General features: G+C 45.2%; 1 protein-coding gene across 6 annotated transcripts in view; it reads left to right on the plus strand.

Annotated features, from left to right (window-relative positions):
• The first annotated feature begins 837 nt into the window (after window positions 1-837).
• ARMC3 (armadillo repeat containing 3) overlaps window positions 838-18,348 on the plus strand; it is a 140,643-nt gene continuing 123,132 nt past the window's right edge. Inside the window, exons 1-4 of one of the 6 annotated variants that reach the window (XM_089776736.1) lie at window positions 838-1,553; window positions 9,140-9,251; window positions 12,742-12,799; window positions 17,870-17,918. In XM_089776736.1, the coding sequence (XP_089632862.1) occupies window positions 17,871-17,918 (48 nt within the window). In that variant the 5' untranslated portion in view covers window positions 838-1,553; window positions 9,140-9,251; window positions 12,742-12,799; window position 17,870. Of the gene's footprint in view, window positions 1,554-1,682; window positions 1,824-9,139; window positions 9,252-12,741; window positions 12,800-17,869; window positions 17,919-18,348 lie in introns of those variants that run through there. The other 5 variants (XM_089776735.1, XM_006119527.5, XM_089776732.1 and 2 more) reach the window with 5 other exon arrangements.

The following is an 18,348-nucleotide window of genomic DNA, read 5'->3' on the forward strand; positions in this document are numbered from 1 at the left end:
AGGCTGCTCCTGGCTGGTGATACAGTGGGGCTAAGGCAGGCTTGTCCTGGCCCTGGCCCTGCACCACTCCCAAAAGCTGCCAGCCAACTCCCTCCATCCCAAGCCCTGTTGTTTCCCCTCTCTGCTCTGTGGAGCTAGGATACAGGCAGGGAAAGGGGGCACTTTATATCAGTGCCCCTCTTCTCGCTCGCCTGCCCTGCACAGCAAGCAGTAGGCTCCTGGGGGTGTGGAAGAGGCAGTTCTAAGGCAAAGGGCAGGAGATGTGCAGTAGTAGGGGGAGGGGCAGTTGACGTGCCCTGCTATGTAGATGTGCCCTAAGGTGCCACAAGATCCCCTATCAGGTGTGGTGTTTGTTTATTAGGTGGTGTAGAATGAAGGATCAAGCAGACTGCAGATCTTACTTATTTTTTACCCTTAAAGTGCTCAAAGCTTAGGGGAGGAAAGTAAATGAGATTGTTTACTCCCGTGCGAAAAAGCATAAGGGATTAAAAACCTATTTTTGTGCAAAAATCTGTTCTCTAAACTCTAGACTAAAGTCAATAAGGTTACAAAGGTGTAGCTGTCAACAGGAATTGCCTTTTTTCTCATTCCCTTCTCCAATCATACACTTTCCATTCTTACTCAACATTTTCCATTTGGGAAATAAATTAGTTTGTGTTGGCACAGAAAAATTAGGATTCACTTCAGGTTGATTTAGCTTTAAGTTTTGGGAACAAAACTCAAAAGAAATCAAACGTGAGGTACCTTTATGATGGATTGAACTGTTTCAGACACAGTAAGTGGAGAGAACCCTTCCTTTGCCTATTTACCCAGTCTTTTTTATTTTGTTTTTTTGTTACCATAATAGGGCTACCCTACTTGAACTTTCAACTTAGGCCAATGTGTTATACAGTATCTACACAACAGTATAGAACCCATTCATACAACTTGAGTTGGTAGGTACCGATCCAGATGACACACCTCAGCGGGAATGTCTCTTTTTTGAAGTTCAAATATGGTACCCGATCATAGCTGCTAAGAAATGATACAGCGGGAGGACCACGGCAGCACCAGCAGTCGCTGTGGGCATTGGGGGTGGGCGAGCTTCCCGGAGAGGTGCAGCCCATCTGGGTAACTTTCACCCCCTCTGCCCTATCGCCCTGGCCGGGGCTCTCCCCTCTGCCCCCTTTTCAACGCTGGTTTGCGCCTCGGCCCCGCTCCTTAGTTCCCCTGCCTCCAGCTGTTTGACCCCGCCGCCCCGGCACGTCACAAAGCGGTCTCGGTCCCCGGAGCAGGAGGCTCACAGAGGCTGTACATGGGTGCGAGCGCCCCCAACGCATCGGATGCAGCGCACAGCGCCACAGGCCTCTGCTGGCAGCACAGAGCGCGGAGCGCGAGATTCGAACCCCCGGACCAGGGCGCGTGCGCCTGCGCCATACGCCTCTGCGCTGCCTCCTCCCTTGGTAGCCTGAAGGGAGCGTGCGCCTCAGGCATGTTCTGCGTTTCCTAGCAACCGGGAAAACAACACGGGGGCGCTGGGCCCCGGCTGCTCCCCTGGGCACCCCTCGCCGCGGGTGAGTGGCGCGTTCCCCGCGGGACTGGGGGAGCCGGCGTGGTGGTGGGGGGGGGGGGGGGCGATGTCCGTCTGTCTGAGGGGCGGGCAGCGTGCGTGTTTGGGTGGGATCTGCCCTGGCCGGTCCGTGCAGGGGTCTGTGCCTGGCTCCCAGCCCCGGGGAGAGGGGCTCGGTGCCGGGGGAGTCTGTGTGCTCCGTGCACTTCCCCACTCGGATGTTCTTTCAGCTCTGATCATCCCCATGCCAGTCAGTCCCCATTGAAACCGTCTGGTAAGTCTGCTTATGCGCGCGCCGCTGCAGGGGCCCGCGGTGAAGTACGGGAGGCAATGTAGGAAGACGCTGTAGCAGTGCGAGGACCATTCCGGGTTGCTGCGGGCAGGGTCCTGCGCGCCTTAAATGGGATACTTCCCCAGTCTCCATCAGTAGCTCCACAACTGGGCTAGATCAGTGGTGCTGGAACCTTCAAGCTTCTGTGACTGCGACTCTAAATTGCCTCCGGTCCGGTCCAAATCCTGCTGAGGTCAACCCCAGTTTTCTGTTGACTTTAAGGGGAACTTCATGCGACCCTTAATAGCAGGGCTACTCAACTTTGGAAGCCTGGGGGCCACAGTGATGCTCACTACACATGCTGAGGGCCGTAACTTAAGTGCGGTTGCATATACATGCAAACACAGATGCAAATATATGCATATAGTTTCTTTCACACATTGTCCCCAAGCTCCCAGCACCTCCTTCCTGGGGCTGGGAACTCTGACACCTGGTACCTGTCTGTCCCAACCAGCCCATTCACTTGCATCTTTCAGTGTTCACCCCGCCTGGCAGATGCCTCGCCGTTGTGGAGTGTGTTCGCAGTGGAGATTATGTTCAAAGGATCCCACGCATGTGCTGCGTGTTGAGCCTCGCATAAACCCAAACTGCACCATGGGCAGGAATGGCCCGAGGTGGGCTGTGGCAGCTGACACCCTAGGCGGAACGTGTGATCAGCGCCCCTGCCTGCACGGCCATCAATGGAGTAATGTCCTCATTGGGCGCCTCATTGAAGGCGGTGCCCTAGGTGACTGCCGAGTTGGCTTATCGTCATGGGCTGCCCCTGACAAACAGGCTGTGGACCACATGTAGCTGTGGGTTGAGTAAACCTGCTTAATAGTGAACTCTAGTATTCTGGAGTCTCTTCCTGCTTCTCATTCATTTGTGGCTACTCTGTTCTCTTGGTTGGCTTGTGGTCATGCGACTAGAGCATATTATTACCAACTCAAGGTATTTAAAAATCAAGAGTCAAGGTCCCCCCCAAATGAGTCATTTAAATATTAATTTTATATTCTTTTTATTTTCCTTCTGGCTTTAGTCTGTTTAGAGTTCCCCTTTATGCTTTTCTTCACAATAAGAAGGGCTAGAAATTACTCTGTAAAATACAGTTTCAGAGGGATAGACATGTTATTCTGTAACTGGAGAAACTTAAACAACAACAAATAGTCTTGCAGCACTTTAGGCTGTGTCTAGACTGCAGAGAAAAGTCAGAAAAAGATACGCAAATTGTGAACCATAATTTCCGCCTTTTGGAAAAAAGAGGCATTTCCGAAATTTGGCCGGTCTACATGGGGCCAAATTTCAGAAAAAACTCCTCTTTCGGAACATCCCTTATTCCTCTCACCAAAAAGAATACAGGGATGCTGAAAGAACACGTTCACTTTTTTGGAAACTTCCGAAAAAGCGGACATATTCCCTGGATGCAGCAGAGCAGTCCAGACAAAGCGTTAGAGACTAACAAAAAAAGTAGATGGTATCATAAGCTTTTGTGGGCACAACCCACTTCTTCAGATGAATGGAGTTTAAGGGGTCCAGTTTTCACATAAAAGCACAGAGAGGGTATGGGGAGGGGAAAGGAGGAAAAAGAAGAAAAAAGGGGGAAGAAATTCTCAATTAGAGAGTCCATGCTAAATGAATCTGATAATAATATTTAGTACCCACTTTAAGTACCCTTTGTTTGAAGTTGAGATTCCCAGAGACTCACCTAACTCCAGTAAATAGAGTTGTAGGATAAACCCAAAAGTTGCAAGATTTATGATAAAGTCTTAAGAGTTGGCAACACGTGTGAATTCTCACACCTTAGTTTTTCACAAACTGAAATGGGAATCAAAAGGCACGGTTTGTTACAATTGAGATCTTAGTTTAGTAAACTGGCATAGCTACCTGAAAAGTTAGAAACCTTTGATTTATATAACTCTTAAATCGTTTGCTTATGAGGCAGATCCTCTTTGACTTGAGTATTAAAACTATCCTGCTGCTAGTGTACAGAAGGTGATTGCATAACTATCATGTCACAATTATTTTAGATTAATATTAAAGCAGTTCTTCCCATCTCTCTCTTGGGATGAGGGATTTTGCTGTATTTCTCAGTGTGACATTTAAAATCCCACACATAATTTTTAAAAATCTCCATCATTCAAATTGTCACACCTTGGATTCTCCAAGGATGTATACTAAGGATGTTAAAGACTAATCGACTAGTCAACTATCCAATAAGCATTTGCTTATCAGATAGTCTTTTTACTAGTCAACTAGTCAATATGCCCTCCCACTTGCTGCCTCTGTGAGAGAAACAGCAAAGGGGGGGAAGGGGTACTTCAAAGTGGCTGCTGCACAGTTGGTCCCAGGTTCCAGGGAAGTGCCACGTGAAACACAGAGTCAGCTGGGGACTCCCCAGCTGATCCCGGGTTCCGAGTCCCCCAGGTGACCCCCCCAACTTCCGAGTCCCCAGGTAACCCTGAGCTCCACAGCTGCCCCTTTAAAATGCCGCTGCCATGCATTTCAAAAGGGCAGCTGCCATGGAGCCTGGGGTCAGCTGGGGACTCCCTAGCTGACCCCGGGCTCCATGGCTTTGAACTGCACAAGAGCCTCCACTGGGGACTCTTGTGCATTTCAAAGCAGGCACGCTGCATGCAGCCCAGAGCCAGAGGGAATTCCCACTGGCCCCTGCTGGGGCTCTTGTACATTTCAAAGGAGGAATGCGGAAGTGCCTGTCGACTAGTCGATGGAAATTCCATTGACTAGTCAATTAACCACATTTTAACATCCTAAATATGTATTAGGTCTGGTGTTATGTAATATGTCCATTAATGATTTGAAAAGGGAGAAAAATGTGAGATGGCAAAATTTGAAGAAGAGGCAATTTCTTTTAGTTTAATCAACAGAGAAAATTGTGTCCTCAGTATCATCGAAAAGCTAAGTGAAGGGCTGCGCTATGGCAAAATAATGTATATTGGAAGGAATATTTTGAATTTTGCCATCACATTAATGTGTTCTAAATAATCTCTAACCACTCGGGGGAATGATTTGAACAGCCTTGTGGCAGCTCAGTGAAAACATCTGCTCAAGAAACTTAGTAGAATTTGAAATTTTATGATCCCATGTTAGAAATAATTAGTACAAAGTAAGCTGGGATTCTGTATTCATTTCTGGTCATTGCATCTGAAAAAGATGTAACAGGCATTGAAGGAGATGAGAAACAAGCAACAAATATGATTAGAGATGTGGAAAGGCTGCTGTATGAATAAACTTAAAAAACAACAAATGGTCTGGTAGTACTTTACAGACTAACAAAACATGTAGATGGTATCATGAGCTTTTGTGGGTACAGCCCACTTCTTCAGATGATCGGAGTTTTTCTGGAAAGGCCTGTTTTGAGAGATGAAAATTCAGAGAGAAAATAAGGATATAAATAAAATGAATAATGCAAAGAAAAGATAAATCACATGCATATAGTTAACTCAGGCTTAAAATAAAATAAAAAAAACAGGGGATGGTCTACGAAATTGAAAAACAACAAATTTAAAACTAATAAAATCATGTGTACATAATGCATAATTGACTTGTGGAACTTGTTGCCACAACATACCATGGAGGCTAAGAACAAAGAATTTAAAAAGAGTTTAAATATTTGTATAGATGATAACATCTGCAATTATGTTAGGATAAAAAAAATTGTTGGAGATATAAACCCTTATGCTTCAAGGAATTCAAGCAAACCACTAACAGATGCAAGTTAGGAAGACTGATTTGAAGGCAGGTGTGACGGACTGGGCCGTGTCTGGGCACAGCTGAGGGCGTCCGCTCAGGGCGAATTGCTCAACTTTGGGGCTCCTTACGGTCCCCAGACTGGTGACCTCTCCAAACAGGCCACAAACCAGTCCCACAGAGCGCTTCAGCTGCTGCCTGAAGCCTCACGAGCAAAACCCCTCCAACACCCCAGCAATATCTGTGCCCCAGATGGCCCCGGGCCTCATACATAGGTTGGGGGGGGGGTCTTAGAACCCAATCCCACCTACCATGAACAAGTTCTGTCCGGTTCCAAGAAACCAGCCACAGATCCCTGGTCAATTTACACTCTGGACCTTACCCACAAATCATGCTGAGCCAATCCTTTAGAATCTACCATCTAAAGGTTTATTACTGCAATAAAGAAAAGCATGAGAGTAAGGTTGTTAAAGAATAGTACATTACATGCATCGAATCTCCCAGTTCTCAATGCAGGCTCTAGCAGAGATGTTACAGCTGCTGGTTTAAAAGTCCTTGTTGCGCATCTTAGGATCAGGATGGGTCCACAGTTCTTTCTGGCTCTTCAATCCCTGCATTGCTGCCTCTGGGATGAAGTGCTGAGCTGAAGACCAAGATGGAGTCCACCACATGGCCTATTTATCCCTCCTTCCTGGTCTCTTCTTGGCTACAGCAGGTCACCTGGCCCACAGCCTATTCCTGTGTTCCCTGCTGGTAGCCCTTAGGCATGAGTCACCATTCATTCTTTAGGTGTGTTCTTGGCCCATTGAGTGCCATTGTCCCACAGGGCCTCGCTGATTAGCATGTCCATAGGCCGGGCTCTGCCCAGTGCTCAACCACCTGCAGGGAAATATTCAGTATCCACACAGATTACAGATTCCTAACTACACACACAGACATTATACAATCACATGACGAGCGTACGTAGGATTAGCAGACAGTGAGCTTCTATTCAACACCCCACATGGCCCCCTTTTATACCTTTTTTGGGGCCAACACCCCCACCTACAGGTGCAGCAGTGATCTGGCTGCTTCCCTCAAATTCAGTAACGTGACAGCAGGTTACATGCAATTTCATCTGAAGTATTTGGTACATGTCAGTGTCAGATTCAGGATACTGGAATCCATGCACCTGTTCCGATCCAATATGTTTCTTTCTAGTGGCTTGAAGGGAACACTGTTATTGTCTTCTTTTTCTTTAATTTCTACTCATTAATTCAACTTCTTTGTTTATTAATCATAGACTATGCTTTGTACTATACAAAACAGAGAGAGACAATTTTTTGCCACAAATAGCCCACAGTCTAATAGAACTAGACTCAAATGTTTTCAGCTGCACATGTAAAGGGATTGAATGACTCAGGGTATGTCTACACTACAGCACTAATTCGAACTAACTTAATTCGAATTAGTTAATTTGAACTAAGCTAATTCGAACTAGTGCATCTAGACCTATAAACTAGTTCGAACAGCATTTTGCTAATTCGAACTAGCATGTCCACATTGAGTGGACCCTGAACCGAGGTTAAGGATGGCCGGAAGCAGTGCCGGCAGGGCATCAGGTTAGGACTTAGAGCGTGGAGCTGCTGTCTCAGGCTAGCCGAGGGCTGTGCTTAAAGGGACCCGACCCCCACCCCGGACTGACAGTTCTCAGGGGTTCTCCGCTTGCAAAGCAGTCCTGACTTGGAGTGCCCTGAATGCCCACACTCGGCACATCACAGCACTCGGCCATCAGCCCGGCTGCACTTGCCGCTGGCTGCCATCCGGGGAGGGTTAATTGGGGGGCTGCAGGAGAGCTTCCACTCCGAGGAGCCCGCAGAGCCACCCCAGTCCTCTCCACTGGGGGCTCGTACTCCATTCCTCCCTCACCTCCTTCCACTTACCCCTCCCTAGCCCCCCTTCCTGATGTACAAAATAAAGGACACGTGTGTTCAAAAATAGAAACTCTCTTTATTGAACAAAACTCGGGGAGACTGGGAAAAGGAGGTGGGAGAGGGGAGGGCAACTAAAATGATCAGGGGTTTGGAACAGGTCCCATATGAAGAGAGGCTAAAGAGACTGGGACTTTTCAGCTTAGAAAAGAGGAGACTGAGGGGGGATATAATAGAGGTCTATAAAAGCATGAGTGGGGTGGAGAGGGTGCATCAAGAAAAGTTCTTCATTAGTTCCCATAATAGAAGGACTAGACGACACCAAAGGAAAGGAATGGGTAGCAGGCTTCAACTAGTAACAGAAAGTTGTTCTTCACAAAGCAAATAGTCAACCTGTGGAACTCCTTGCTGCAGGAGGCTGTGATGGCTAGAACTATAACAGAGTTTAAAGAGAAGTTAGATAAATTCATGGAGGTTGGGTCCATGGAGTGCTATTAGCCAGGGGGTAGAAATGGTGTCCCTGGCCTCTGTTTGTGGAAGGCTGGAGATAGATGGTACGAGACAAATGGCTTGGTCACTGTCTTCGGTCCATCCCCTCCAGGGTACCTAGTGTTGGCCACTGTTGGCAGACAGGCTACTGGGCTAGATGGACCTTTGGTCTGACCCAGTACGGCCATTCTTATGTTTTTATGTTCTAAGATCAGGGCTCAGGGTCGGGGTCTCACTCGACCACCTTGATTTTCATGCAAACCTGCTCCTGGGTGGCCAGGCTGGCAGCTATCCTGCCCTAGACGGCTGCTTTCCTGTGCCTAGTGCAGAGGTCGTGGACGTTGGAGGCTTTCCCCCAAACCTCGATGAGGTCCACAATGTCCACATTAGACCAGGCGGGCGCCCGCCTCTTGCGTCCCCAGGCAGGCTCCCGGGAGCCGCCAGCCTGGTCCCGGGAAGAGGCGGAGGGCTGGGTGGCAGCGGGTGGCTGGCTCATGCCGTGCCAGCTGCAGGGTCTTCTGGCTGGGTGCTGGCAGGCTTGCACCTGGCACGAGCACCGTAGCCAGACCGTGCTCCTTTAAGGGCTCCGGGGCCGGGATGGGGGCAGACGAGTTTCCCTGGTGGTGCCTAGAGTGGCCACCAGGGCAAGCTGGGAAGGGCTAGCCTTCCACTAATTCGAATTAAGTGGCTACACAGCCCTTAATTCGAACTACTTAATTTGAACTAGGCGTTAGTCCTCGTAGAATGAGGTTTACCTAGTTCGAATTAAGTTGGAGCTAGCGGTTTGTATGTGTAGAGCCTATCTGTTAGTTCGAATTAACTTTGTAGTGTAGACATACCCTCACCTACTAGTGTCTGTGTTTTTGTGATAAACATTTTAGTTTGAGTTTTTCTGAAAATAAAATGTAGTAGTTTAGTACTTTTTCAATATACTATTTTTGTCACTGGATGTGTTGGCATAGAAGGTTGGTAAAGAGCTATGGATCCTTATATATCTAGGATGACTACTCAGATTTGATCCCAATTGGTGATTTCTGTGATTAAGGTCCAGATTGGTGACATTAGCTATTTGTTGATTTATCAGCAATAAATTGATAGACAAGATTTGTTCTTAGTGGAAAAAAAAGTCACCAAAGAAAATCCTCACAATTGGTACCTTATTGATTATTTCAGAATGCAAGGGTTCAGTGAGGATGAAGACTGAAATACCCTCTCCCCAAGTGCTTTGACAAGCTGTCTTCAGAAGAGATCTAAAGTATGTTTGGGGAGTGACATGGAAAAAAAGGTAACACTACCAGTCACTGTTAATGTTAGCAATTCCTGTGATATTATCACAAGTCTTATGATATTGATGCATTTTTAAGACCCTAGATACTGGAATCTCATGAGAATCTCAGTTTCCATGAAAAAATAAGTAAGTTTCTAGCCCTTATGATTGTGAAGAAAAGCTTGAAATTATTATTAAGGTAGACACTAAAGGTTCAAAAATCAGAAGGCAAATAAAAAGAACTATGTGGTGGGGTTTACAAATCCCACGTTATTAAAGAAGGGAAGGAGCAGTACTGTCTCAAGAGAGCCTCAGTCCCCAGAAACTATAGTGCATGCTTCCAAATGGAGGGGAGGTACGGAGATACTTTGTGAAGGAGGGAAGCCATTTAGATCAAGAAGGAAAGGGCCTGGTATATCTGGTTTTGGAGGTTAGTTCATATATAAAGGGACAGGATATAAGAAATCTCAACGATGGGATTGGGAGAACGAAAGAAAGGAAGTTGCCGGGCTGGCACTAATGTTAGAGCAATAAGAAATGACACCTGAGATGTAGGCTGGGGCACAATTATACAGGGTTTTGGTGTCAAAAATGATAAATTTAAACTTGATACGGTAGACTAAGTCATTGGTTTGCAAACTTTTTGGCCCGTGGCCCACCCGGCTTAATACAAACCTTCTGCAGACCACCAGCTGCTAATGGTAACTCACCATTAATTATATAATTACACCCAAACCATTTTGCTAGTACTTCAGATAGGGAGAATGGTTAAATTTAGCCAGTAATAATTTAGATTAATATTTCCTTTCATAAAACAGATTAAGCACTTTATCTTTCTCATGTTAGTTTACCAAACTTCATTTTAAATAAAGTAAAATATTAATTTATGTCCAACACAAAAGCATTCACCATTGCCTTTATTTATGGCAGGAGTGGGGAACTTTTTTTGAGTCAGGGGCCACTGATCCACATCAAAATCAGTTGGGGGCCACACAAGTAAAAAGCAAAAAAAACCCCAAAAAACCAAAAAACCCTCTGAAACCCCACAACTCTCACTGATGTGACCCCCAACTAAGACACCTCATTCTCATGGCAGTCCAGGGAGGAACAGTGAGGGCTGAGGTTCAGGGCTTCCCATAGCCCAGATTCAATCTTCTGGGGTTCTGGAGTAAGTGGATTTTGTAGACCCCCCCCCGGCTCTGGGGTGGGGTAAAAATGTGGGGTTCAGTGTGTGGGGCAGGACTTTCAGTGAGTGGGAGAGGGAAAGGGATGCAGGATCTGCACAGGAGGTGGGGTACAGAAGGGGGTAAAGGTACAAGGTCTGGGTGTGAGGTAGGGTACAGGAGCAGGCTGGGGGGAGTGTGCAGAAGCAGGGATGGGTAGTAGATGTTTGGCCATGGCTGAGGATACAGGAGCAGGCTGGGGTTGCAGGGTTTTGGTGGAATGAAGAAGTGAGGGAGATAGGGGTCTGGGCATGAGGGGAAGGGGAGCACTTACTTGCTTTCACTCCTGCTGCTCCCATTGGCTAGATTCTGTCCAATGGGAGCAGCGGGGAAAACCTTCAGGTAGCATGTCCATGCACTGGGGAGAGGGAGTGGTAGCGTGCAGAGCTGCTTCTAGCTCCACTTTCCTGCGAGCTGTATCCAGTGGGGAGGCTCAGGGCTTTCTCCCACCCCTCCTCCAACAAATGTTATACAGGCAGTCCCCGAGTTACGCGGATCCGACTTATGTCGGATCTGCAGTTACGAACGGGGCCCTTCTTCTCCCTGGTCTCCAGCAGACCAGGGAGAGGAAGCAAAGCGGCGGAACACGCGGCCAGCTGACAGCCCAGACGTGTCTGGGCTGTCAGCTGGCTGCGTGCTCCGCGGCTTTGCTCTGCTCTGCTCTGCTCCCCCTCCCCCTCCCCCTCCCCCTCCCCCTCCCCCTCCCCCCCCCTCCCCTCGCCCTGGTCTGCAGAGCAGAGCAGAGCAGAGCAAAGCGGCGGAACACACGGCCAGCTGACAGCCCAGACGCGTCTGCTCTGCTTCCCCCCCCGTCTGCAGAATCAGCCACTGATCAGTTTCAGCAGCAGCTGACTTGGGGATGCCTGGGGTCCTTAAGTTGAATCTGTATGTAAGTCAGAACTGGCGTCCAGATTCAGCCACTGTTGAAACTGATCAGTTTCAGCAGCGGCTGAATCTGGACGCCAGTTCCGACTTACATACAGATTCAACTTAAGAACAAACCTACAGTCCCTATCTTGTACGTAACCTGGGGACTGCCTGTACTTGTAGAAATAGAACTAGCAGAATCTTGTTGGGGGATAAGTCAATATGCCACACTGTTTGTAAAGGCAGAATTCATTTACTGTCCCTAGCTAATAAAATTATCCACCACACATACAGACACTCATACACACAGTTCAACAGATGGAATATAATTACCAGCCTCAGTTGTTCATGCTATTCCACTGGCCAGGTGGTCTAGACATGAAGAGGGGAGCCGAGTTGTGTCAGTCCCCACTGATGATCATGGAGGATGATTGTAGAACTAAAAGACCCAGTTCTGGTGTTTTGCACTCATCTTTTTATGTGTTTTAATCCATGGAGCCTGTCCTTTCCCATTGCCCCAGGACACTGTATTACCATGAGTCATCAGATAAGGGCAGATGGGACTTTTGTCTCTCTCTTTCTTGGGTGGGTTCTTTTGCAGGGTTTGCTCATAATGCTCTTCATCCACCAAGGTGGTGCTGGCAGCTGGTCTTGCAGGCTGGCTTGAGGGACTGATTCTTTTACACGAACACACATTCATACGTTTACATAGACACACACCTAACTTTTTTAAACAGAGTTAAGGCAGTATGAAGTTTAAAATGGAGTTTGTTACTTTTTTATAACCTTTATATAGACTATATATATAGTAACATTAACAGATTATCCAAAGGCAGTTCTTAACAGGTTACTAACAAATTAATCTAAATCCCATTCATAAACATTGGGCTGGAATTCATGAGGTTACATACATAATGTGCAGACCTACACAGGAAGCCGGCTCTGGTGCTCCAACCTTGCAGAGGGTCCGCAAGGCAGGAGCACCAGTGCAGGCTCCCCATTGTGGGGAAGAGAGGGGATGGAGGAGGCTGCAGCTCAAACTGTGGACCACCTGCAAGGTGTCCACAGACCACTAGTGGTCCATGGACCTCCGTTTGAGAACCACTGGACTAAATTGTAGTAATCAAGATAGGAAATGACAAGCTGTTGGGACAGAAGGAAAAAGTTGGATTTCTATAATGTAAAAGACAAACCTAGACTTTATTTAGTCTAATTAATTTTATTTTTAAGTCAAACTAATTAACATGTTGAAGAGAGAGAATACATTTCTGGGTCCTTAGGAAAAAATAGAAGCTGGTGGCAAAGACTGCAGTAATACAACCACAAACTGTCCTGGGGCAGGGCACCATAAGCTTCAGAAGTGGATCAAGTGATAAATAAACTGGTCAGAAGTTATTCTTACATCCTTTTCTCTCTAGCTCCTCTCCATAGGAAAAAATTCCCTCCAGAACTAACCTCTGATTTCTTGACAAAGAGGTAAGTTCCACATCTGATGGTGCTTCTTTTTTTTCCCTTTGCTTTGTGTCTCAGCTGACTGCTGCTCATAGCTTGCAGGGTCTTAGGCTGTTCCTTGTCATGTATATTTTAGATCATGGTAGAAGAAAAGAACTGGAGGCAGTTAGTGCTTTATAAGTTCAAATATCTGATCCTCTCATCATGTAAATTTTTGTTTTTAAATGGATAGAAATGGACATTGTATTTCAATCCAGTATTAGAAGTCGATATTTGGAATACAGTAAACTTCCGATAATCTGGCACCTTTAGGACCCAGGGGGTCCCGGATTATCAGATATGCCGGACTATCGGAAGGGGGGGCTATGAGCAGCGGCTGAATCTGGGACAGCTGGGGTGCTGTAGGGTTGGTCCCGCAGCCCCGAGGGGAAGCACTACGGGACCTTCCCCGGCAGCACTCCAGCTGCTCTGCCCCCGGCTTCCCCGATTCAGCCGCTGGTCAGTTTTAACAGCGGCTTAATCGGGGAAGCTGGGGACAGAGCAGCTCCAATGGTCCGGCTGCCCGGAGCACATCCGGGTTGCTGATGGTGCCAGACCATCAGGAGTGCCGGACCATCGGAGTTTTACTGTAGTTAGTAGGATTTGAAAGTGTGTTTGAACACTGCAAATTTCATTTGGGCTTTTCATATTTTTCAAAGTAAGATTTGCAGACCATTTTCCTTATAGTTCACTTGCCATCCATCACTCTTGTATGAATTAGTGGAAAGGAAAACTATTTCTGCACTCATTTAATCTTTGAGTTTATTAGGGAATGATGCATTGAAAATCCACTTCTTGTTATGTGTTACTCTTCAATATAAAAAAGCCAGTTGTCATAAGATACTAATTTACACTTGACTAAGTTATTAAAATACTTTTATGCCCTTAATTCTTTGATCTCAAGTAACTTAGGAAAAGTATATGTCTTGGTAACAGCTTTTAAAATCAGAGAGTGTTTTTCTGCATCACTTTGGTTAAAAGATCCTTTACCATGTTCTATAATTAATATAGAGTTCCATCTTTAAAAAGGACATAATGACAAGTATTTCAGACCCAGAATTTTGTGACAATTAAAGTAATAATCTCACTTGAAGGATGTCTGTATACTAAATATTTAATTAAAATATTTATTTTCAAACTTAAAATAATAATGAAAACAATGGAGAATAAAAACAGTAAGACTATTATAGTACTTGAGTGTATTCTGTTTCAGTTACATGTGTTGCATTTTCCTTTCATTCTAACCTTAAAAGGGCCTTGCTCCATAAACCAGTTAGGCAAACTACTGTGCTGGCTATAATAAGCTATTGAGGAAGTAGATATGAGAGATGCATTTTCAGCTGGCGGAAGCTTGTTTGAACTTTCATATACTGAAAACTGGAATACAGGTTTTTTTTAGTCCAGGGGCCAGGCTGTGGAAATTGACAGAAACTGCACTCATATTACTTGTTTTCTGGTGTTGCTATTTCATCAGTCTAACAGCTGACAAAAATGTAAAATCCCTCACTTGTCTTTAGGAAGCTTTGATAACACAAATATGGTGATGAGAGAATGAAACAAAATAAAAGGAGAAACAGAATAAAAGGATTAGTCTCTCTAGTCCAGTAGTTATGGCATACACCTGTGACTTGGCATGATTGGGTTTAAGTATCCACTCTAAATCAGGCAGAATACGGATTTAAACTTAATTATCCTATGTTTTTGTACCCCTGGTGAATGCCATAACTGCCAGGCTATGGACGATGGGCTCACTGATAGCAGGAATTCCATCCTGGATCTGAGAAACCTTCCTAAAAAGGATTTGTCAATACTACTCTTTAATTGGAAAAGTTTCTGATTTTGATGAATTGCCACTTTTGGATGAAAAGTTGTGGGTCAGTGTCTTTTCCATATCTATTTACCCCAATTGACTGAGATAATACTGTATAAAATTCACATTTTTTTAATTAGCAGAAAACAATAAGGATCCATGTACATCATTGCCCAGAGTAGCCACTAAATAAAGGTAGTTTTATGTGAACTAACCTGACAAAACCATTTAATGATAGAATATACAGTAAAACTCCAGTGGTCTGGCATCCAATGGTCCGGCGCTGCTGATGGTACGGCACCATCTGGAACCCGGAAGTGCTCCGGGCAGCCGGACAATTGGAGCTACTCTGCCCCCGGCTTCCCCGATTCAGCCACTGCTGAAACTGACCAGCGGCTGACTTGGGGAAGCCGGGGGCAGAGCAGCTGGGGTGCTGCCGGGTTGGTCTGCAGTGCTGAGGGGCGCATTTCCCCCCCCCCCCACTCCACCCCAGACCTCTCATAGCCCCCCCTTCTGATAGTCTGGCCTATCTGATAATCCAGCACCCCCTGGGTCCTAAAGGTGCCAGATTATCGGAAGTTTACTGTACCAGGATAATCACTGTAGTGGCAAAGTAACTGTCTGAATAAAGTAATTAAGGTCCTGAGGTGAGGCCAAAGGCTGTTAGATCTCTGAACACACAATTCCTTCATTCTACTGGTTGAACCTCTCTAATCCAGCACCCTCAGGACCTGTCCGGTGCTGAACCAGAGAATTCGCCGAACAATGGAAGGTCAGTATTTTCTAGCGGCATTATTTACACTTCCACTGGGATCTTGGAAGGCATTTAGGAGTAAATTAGAGCTAACTAACAACAGAGAACACTGAGCTAAGACTGGTGGCTGTAAACAAACTTTATAGGACCGTGAGAAACTTTGTCATACTCATGAAAAGTGAACATTCAGCTAACTAAAATCATGCTGGATCACTGATGTTGCTGGACCAGACAATGCTGGAGTAGAGATTCAACCTGTAATGCTCATTCATATGGATCATACCACTTTTTAACATTACCGACAAACCCAGAACTCTTTGAATATTGTAGGGAAGTGTAGCATTCCTTGCATATTTATCTGAGTTTTGAGTAAGATCCCATGATAAAATTCTAAGTGTTTGATTCTTCACTGCCTTGAATCTTGTGTATACATCTGTATAAAGTGAATGAAAACACTGTCAAGTTAGAATTGAAGTATGTTACACTTGCTTTGCACAGATGCAAATGAATGCACAAGGTACAAAGCAGTGGAGAAATAGGCTCTGGATTTTTATTAAATAATTTGTTCGGTCTTCTTTTCCCTTTCCACTTCCAGGGGCTAATCTGCTTCTATCCACAGCATGTAGTTATTCCACTGATCATGAATGTCAGTGTGTCTTCATAGAGATCCCTGTCTATATTTGTGTAGGTAATTACTGCAACTATACATAGAAAATATATTTGTGCAACTAAACATCCATTTTCATGTACAGTTGTGATAAATGTGTGCATAATTTTGTGCATGCATATAAACCTAAACCTACATAAAAGTTGACCCTTAATATATATCCTATATGCGAACAACAACTATCACTACAGCCTTACTTTGTAACAACATCTTGCCTCCAATAAAGTGTCTCTTTCTTGATCACTTTTTGGAGGTATATTTTGTTGGCATTTAAGCTTTTCTAAATCTGATCAGCTACGTCTACACTAGCCAGTCTTGCTCAAGAACATATGCAAATGAGGCACGATGATGAATATTGCCACACCTCATTTGCATATTAATGAACCACCATTTTGTGCAAGGGGCTTTTGCGCAAGAGCCGTTCTGCCTGAAAATAAGCAGCAGAATGGCTCTTGTGCAAGAGGGGTTTTTTGCACAAAAAGGAGCAATGTAAACTGCTCCTTCTTGCGGAAAAGCCCTTTGCACAAAATGGCGGCTCATTAAGTATGCAAATGAGGCATGGCGATATTTATTGCCACACCTCATTTGCATATGTTCTTGTGCAAGACTAGTCAGTGTAGCCGTAGCTATCAAGTGTTAAGAAGTTTGACGTCTTGGATCACAGAGGTTCCCTTGAGACTGTCACCTGGACTATGTCTACACTCGCAGCTTCTTGCACAAGAAATATGCAAATTAGGCTAAGTGTGGACTATCGCAGAAGCTCATTTGCATACCTCATGAGCTGCCATTTTTGCAGAAGAGGCTCTTGCGCCAGAAGGAGCTCAAGAAAAACCCTCTTGCGCAATGCCACTACGCCGATTATTTTCAGGAATAACGGGATTGCGCAAGCGGGTTTTTCTTGTGCAAGAAGGGGCAGTGTAGACAGTTCCTTCTGGCGCAAGAGCCTCTTCTGCAAAAATGGCGGCTCATTAGGTATGCAAATGAGCCTCTGCGATAGTCCACACTTAGCCTAATTTGCATATTTCTCACGCAAGAAGCTGTGAGTGTGGACATAGCCCTGGCGTGCTGATCATACCACTGAGCTCATCTTTCTGCCCTCTGGGGTGCTCCATCACTTTGTCCTGCTGGGCCAGGAGTTCTGGTCTCCCCAGAAAAGGCACCCAAGATGGAGTAACAGCTCTCCCTCCCCCCCGCAGAGTAACACAGATGCTGAGAACAGCTCTGGAGGTTTCAGCTTCAGGGACTTGTCAGCATCCAGGAGCATAGCCTTCAAAAAGGACCAAAACCCCAGATAAATCAGTCTTTCTCTGTATAAGAGTTTTAGAGTTTGCTTTCTTTATCAGTGAAAGAGAGATATGCACAGCTGTTGCTTTCCCCCACCCTCGGTAACAATTATTTACAACCCCATGAAAAAACACCAAATTCAGGATGGATTCCAGCACCAGGTGGCTTGGTCTTTATATGACCAATCACAGTTTAAGCTTACAGGAAAAACAGAACTATTTACAGATCATTGTCTTGAGCACCTTGCCATTAGATTTATTAAGTACCACTATTGGCTTTCACTAGATTTCATATTTCTAATTTCATAAACAAGCATGATGCTTGCACACATAGAATATGAACATTCAAGTGATCACAGGCTCTTGAATGTTAGGTTACTTGACCTGTTTTGCAGAAAACATATTTGAGATATGCATATTCAAAACGTATTTCCGTAAAAATATGGAGACATAGCATCCCGACAGTATCCCTGATGGCCTGTGTCGTAAGACATACAACATCACTTGTTTATTAACTGCTTTGGGGTTTTTGTTTTTTTAGAATGGGCAAAAAAGTAAAGAAGGAAGTGGAGCCTCCTCCGAAGGATGTGGTAAGTGTATAAAATGCTATGTACTGTGAAATGAACATATCACACAATTAGGCTATGTCCACACTGCTGGGTTTTTTCAGCAGAAGATATGCAAATCGTGCTCTCATTTGCATATCTTCTGCTGATCCTTTTGCGGAAGAGACTTTGCTACTAAAAAGCCTCTTGTAGACAGGACTATTGTTGGGAAGAAAAACTTTTTCACAAGATCCCTTATTCCTCAAAAAATGAGGTTTACATGATGTGTTGTTTTTATGAAGAGTGTTATATTTGGCAGTGTTTACAAACAGTAATGTATAAAATAATCCATGCTTCATTTTTCTCTATGGTCTGTATGTTCCCTTCTGACTGTAAACATCAGAGAAAGGGAAAAAGTAACCAAAAACTCCCTGGCATTCAAACTGTGGAGACTGGCACATTCTCAACTCAATGA

Source organism: Pelodiscus sinensis, chromosome 2 (genome assembly GCF_052426305.1).
Source record: "Pelodiscus sinensis isolate ZL-2025 chromosome 2, ASM5242630v1, whole genome shotgun sequence".
Taxonomy (NCBI): Eukaryota; Metazoa; Chordata; order Testudines; family Trionychidae; genus Pelodiscus; species Pelodiscus sinensis.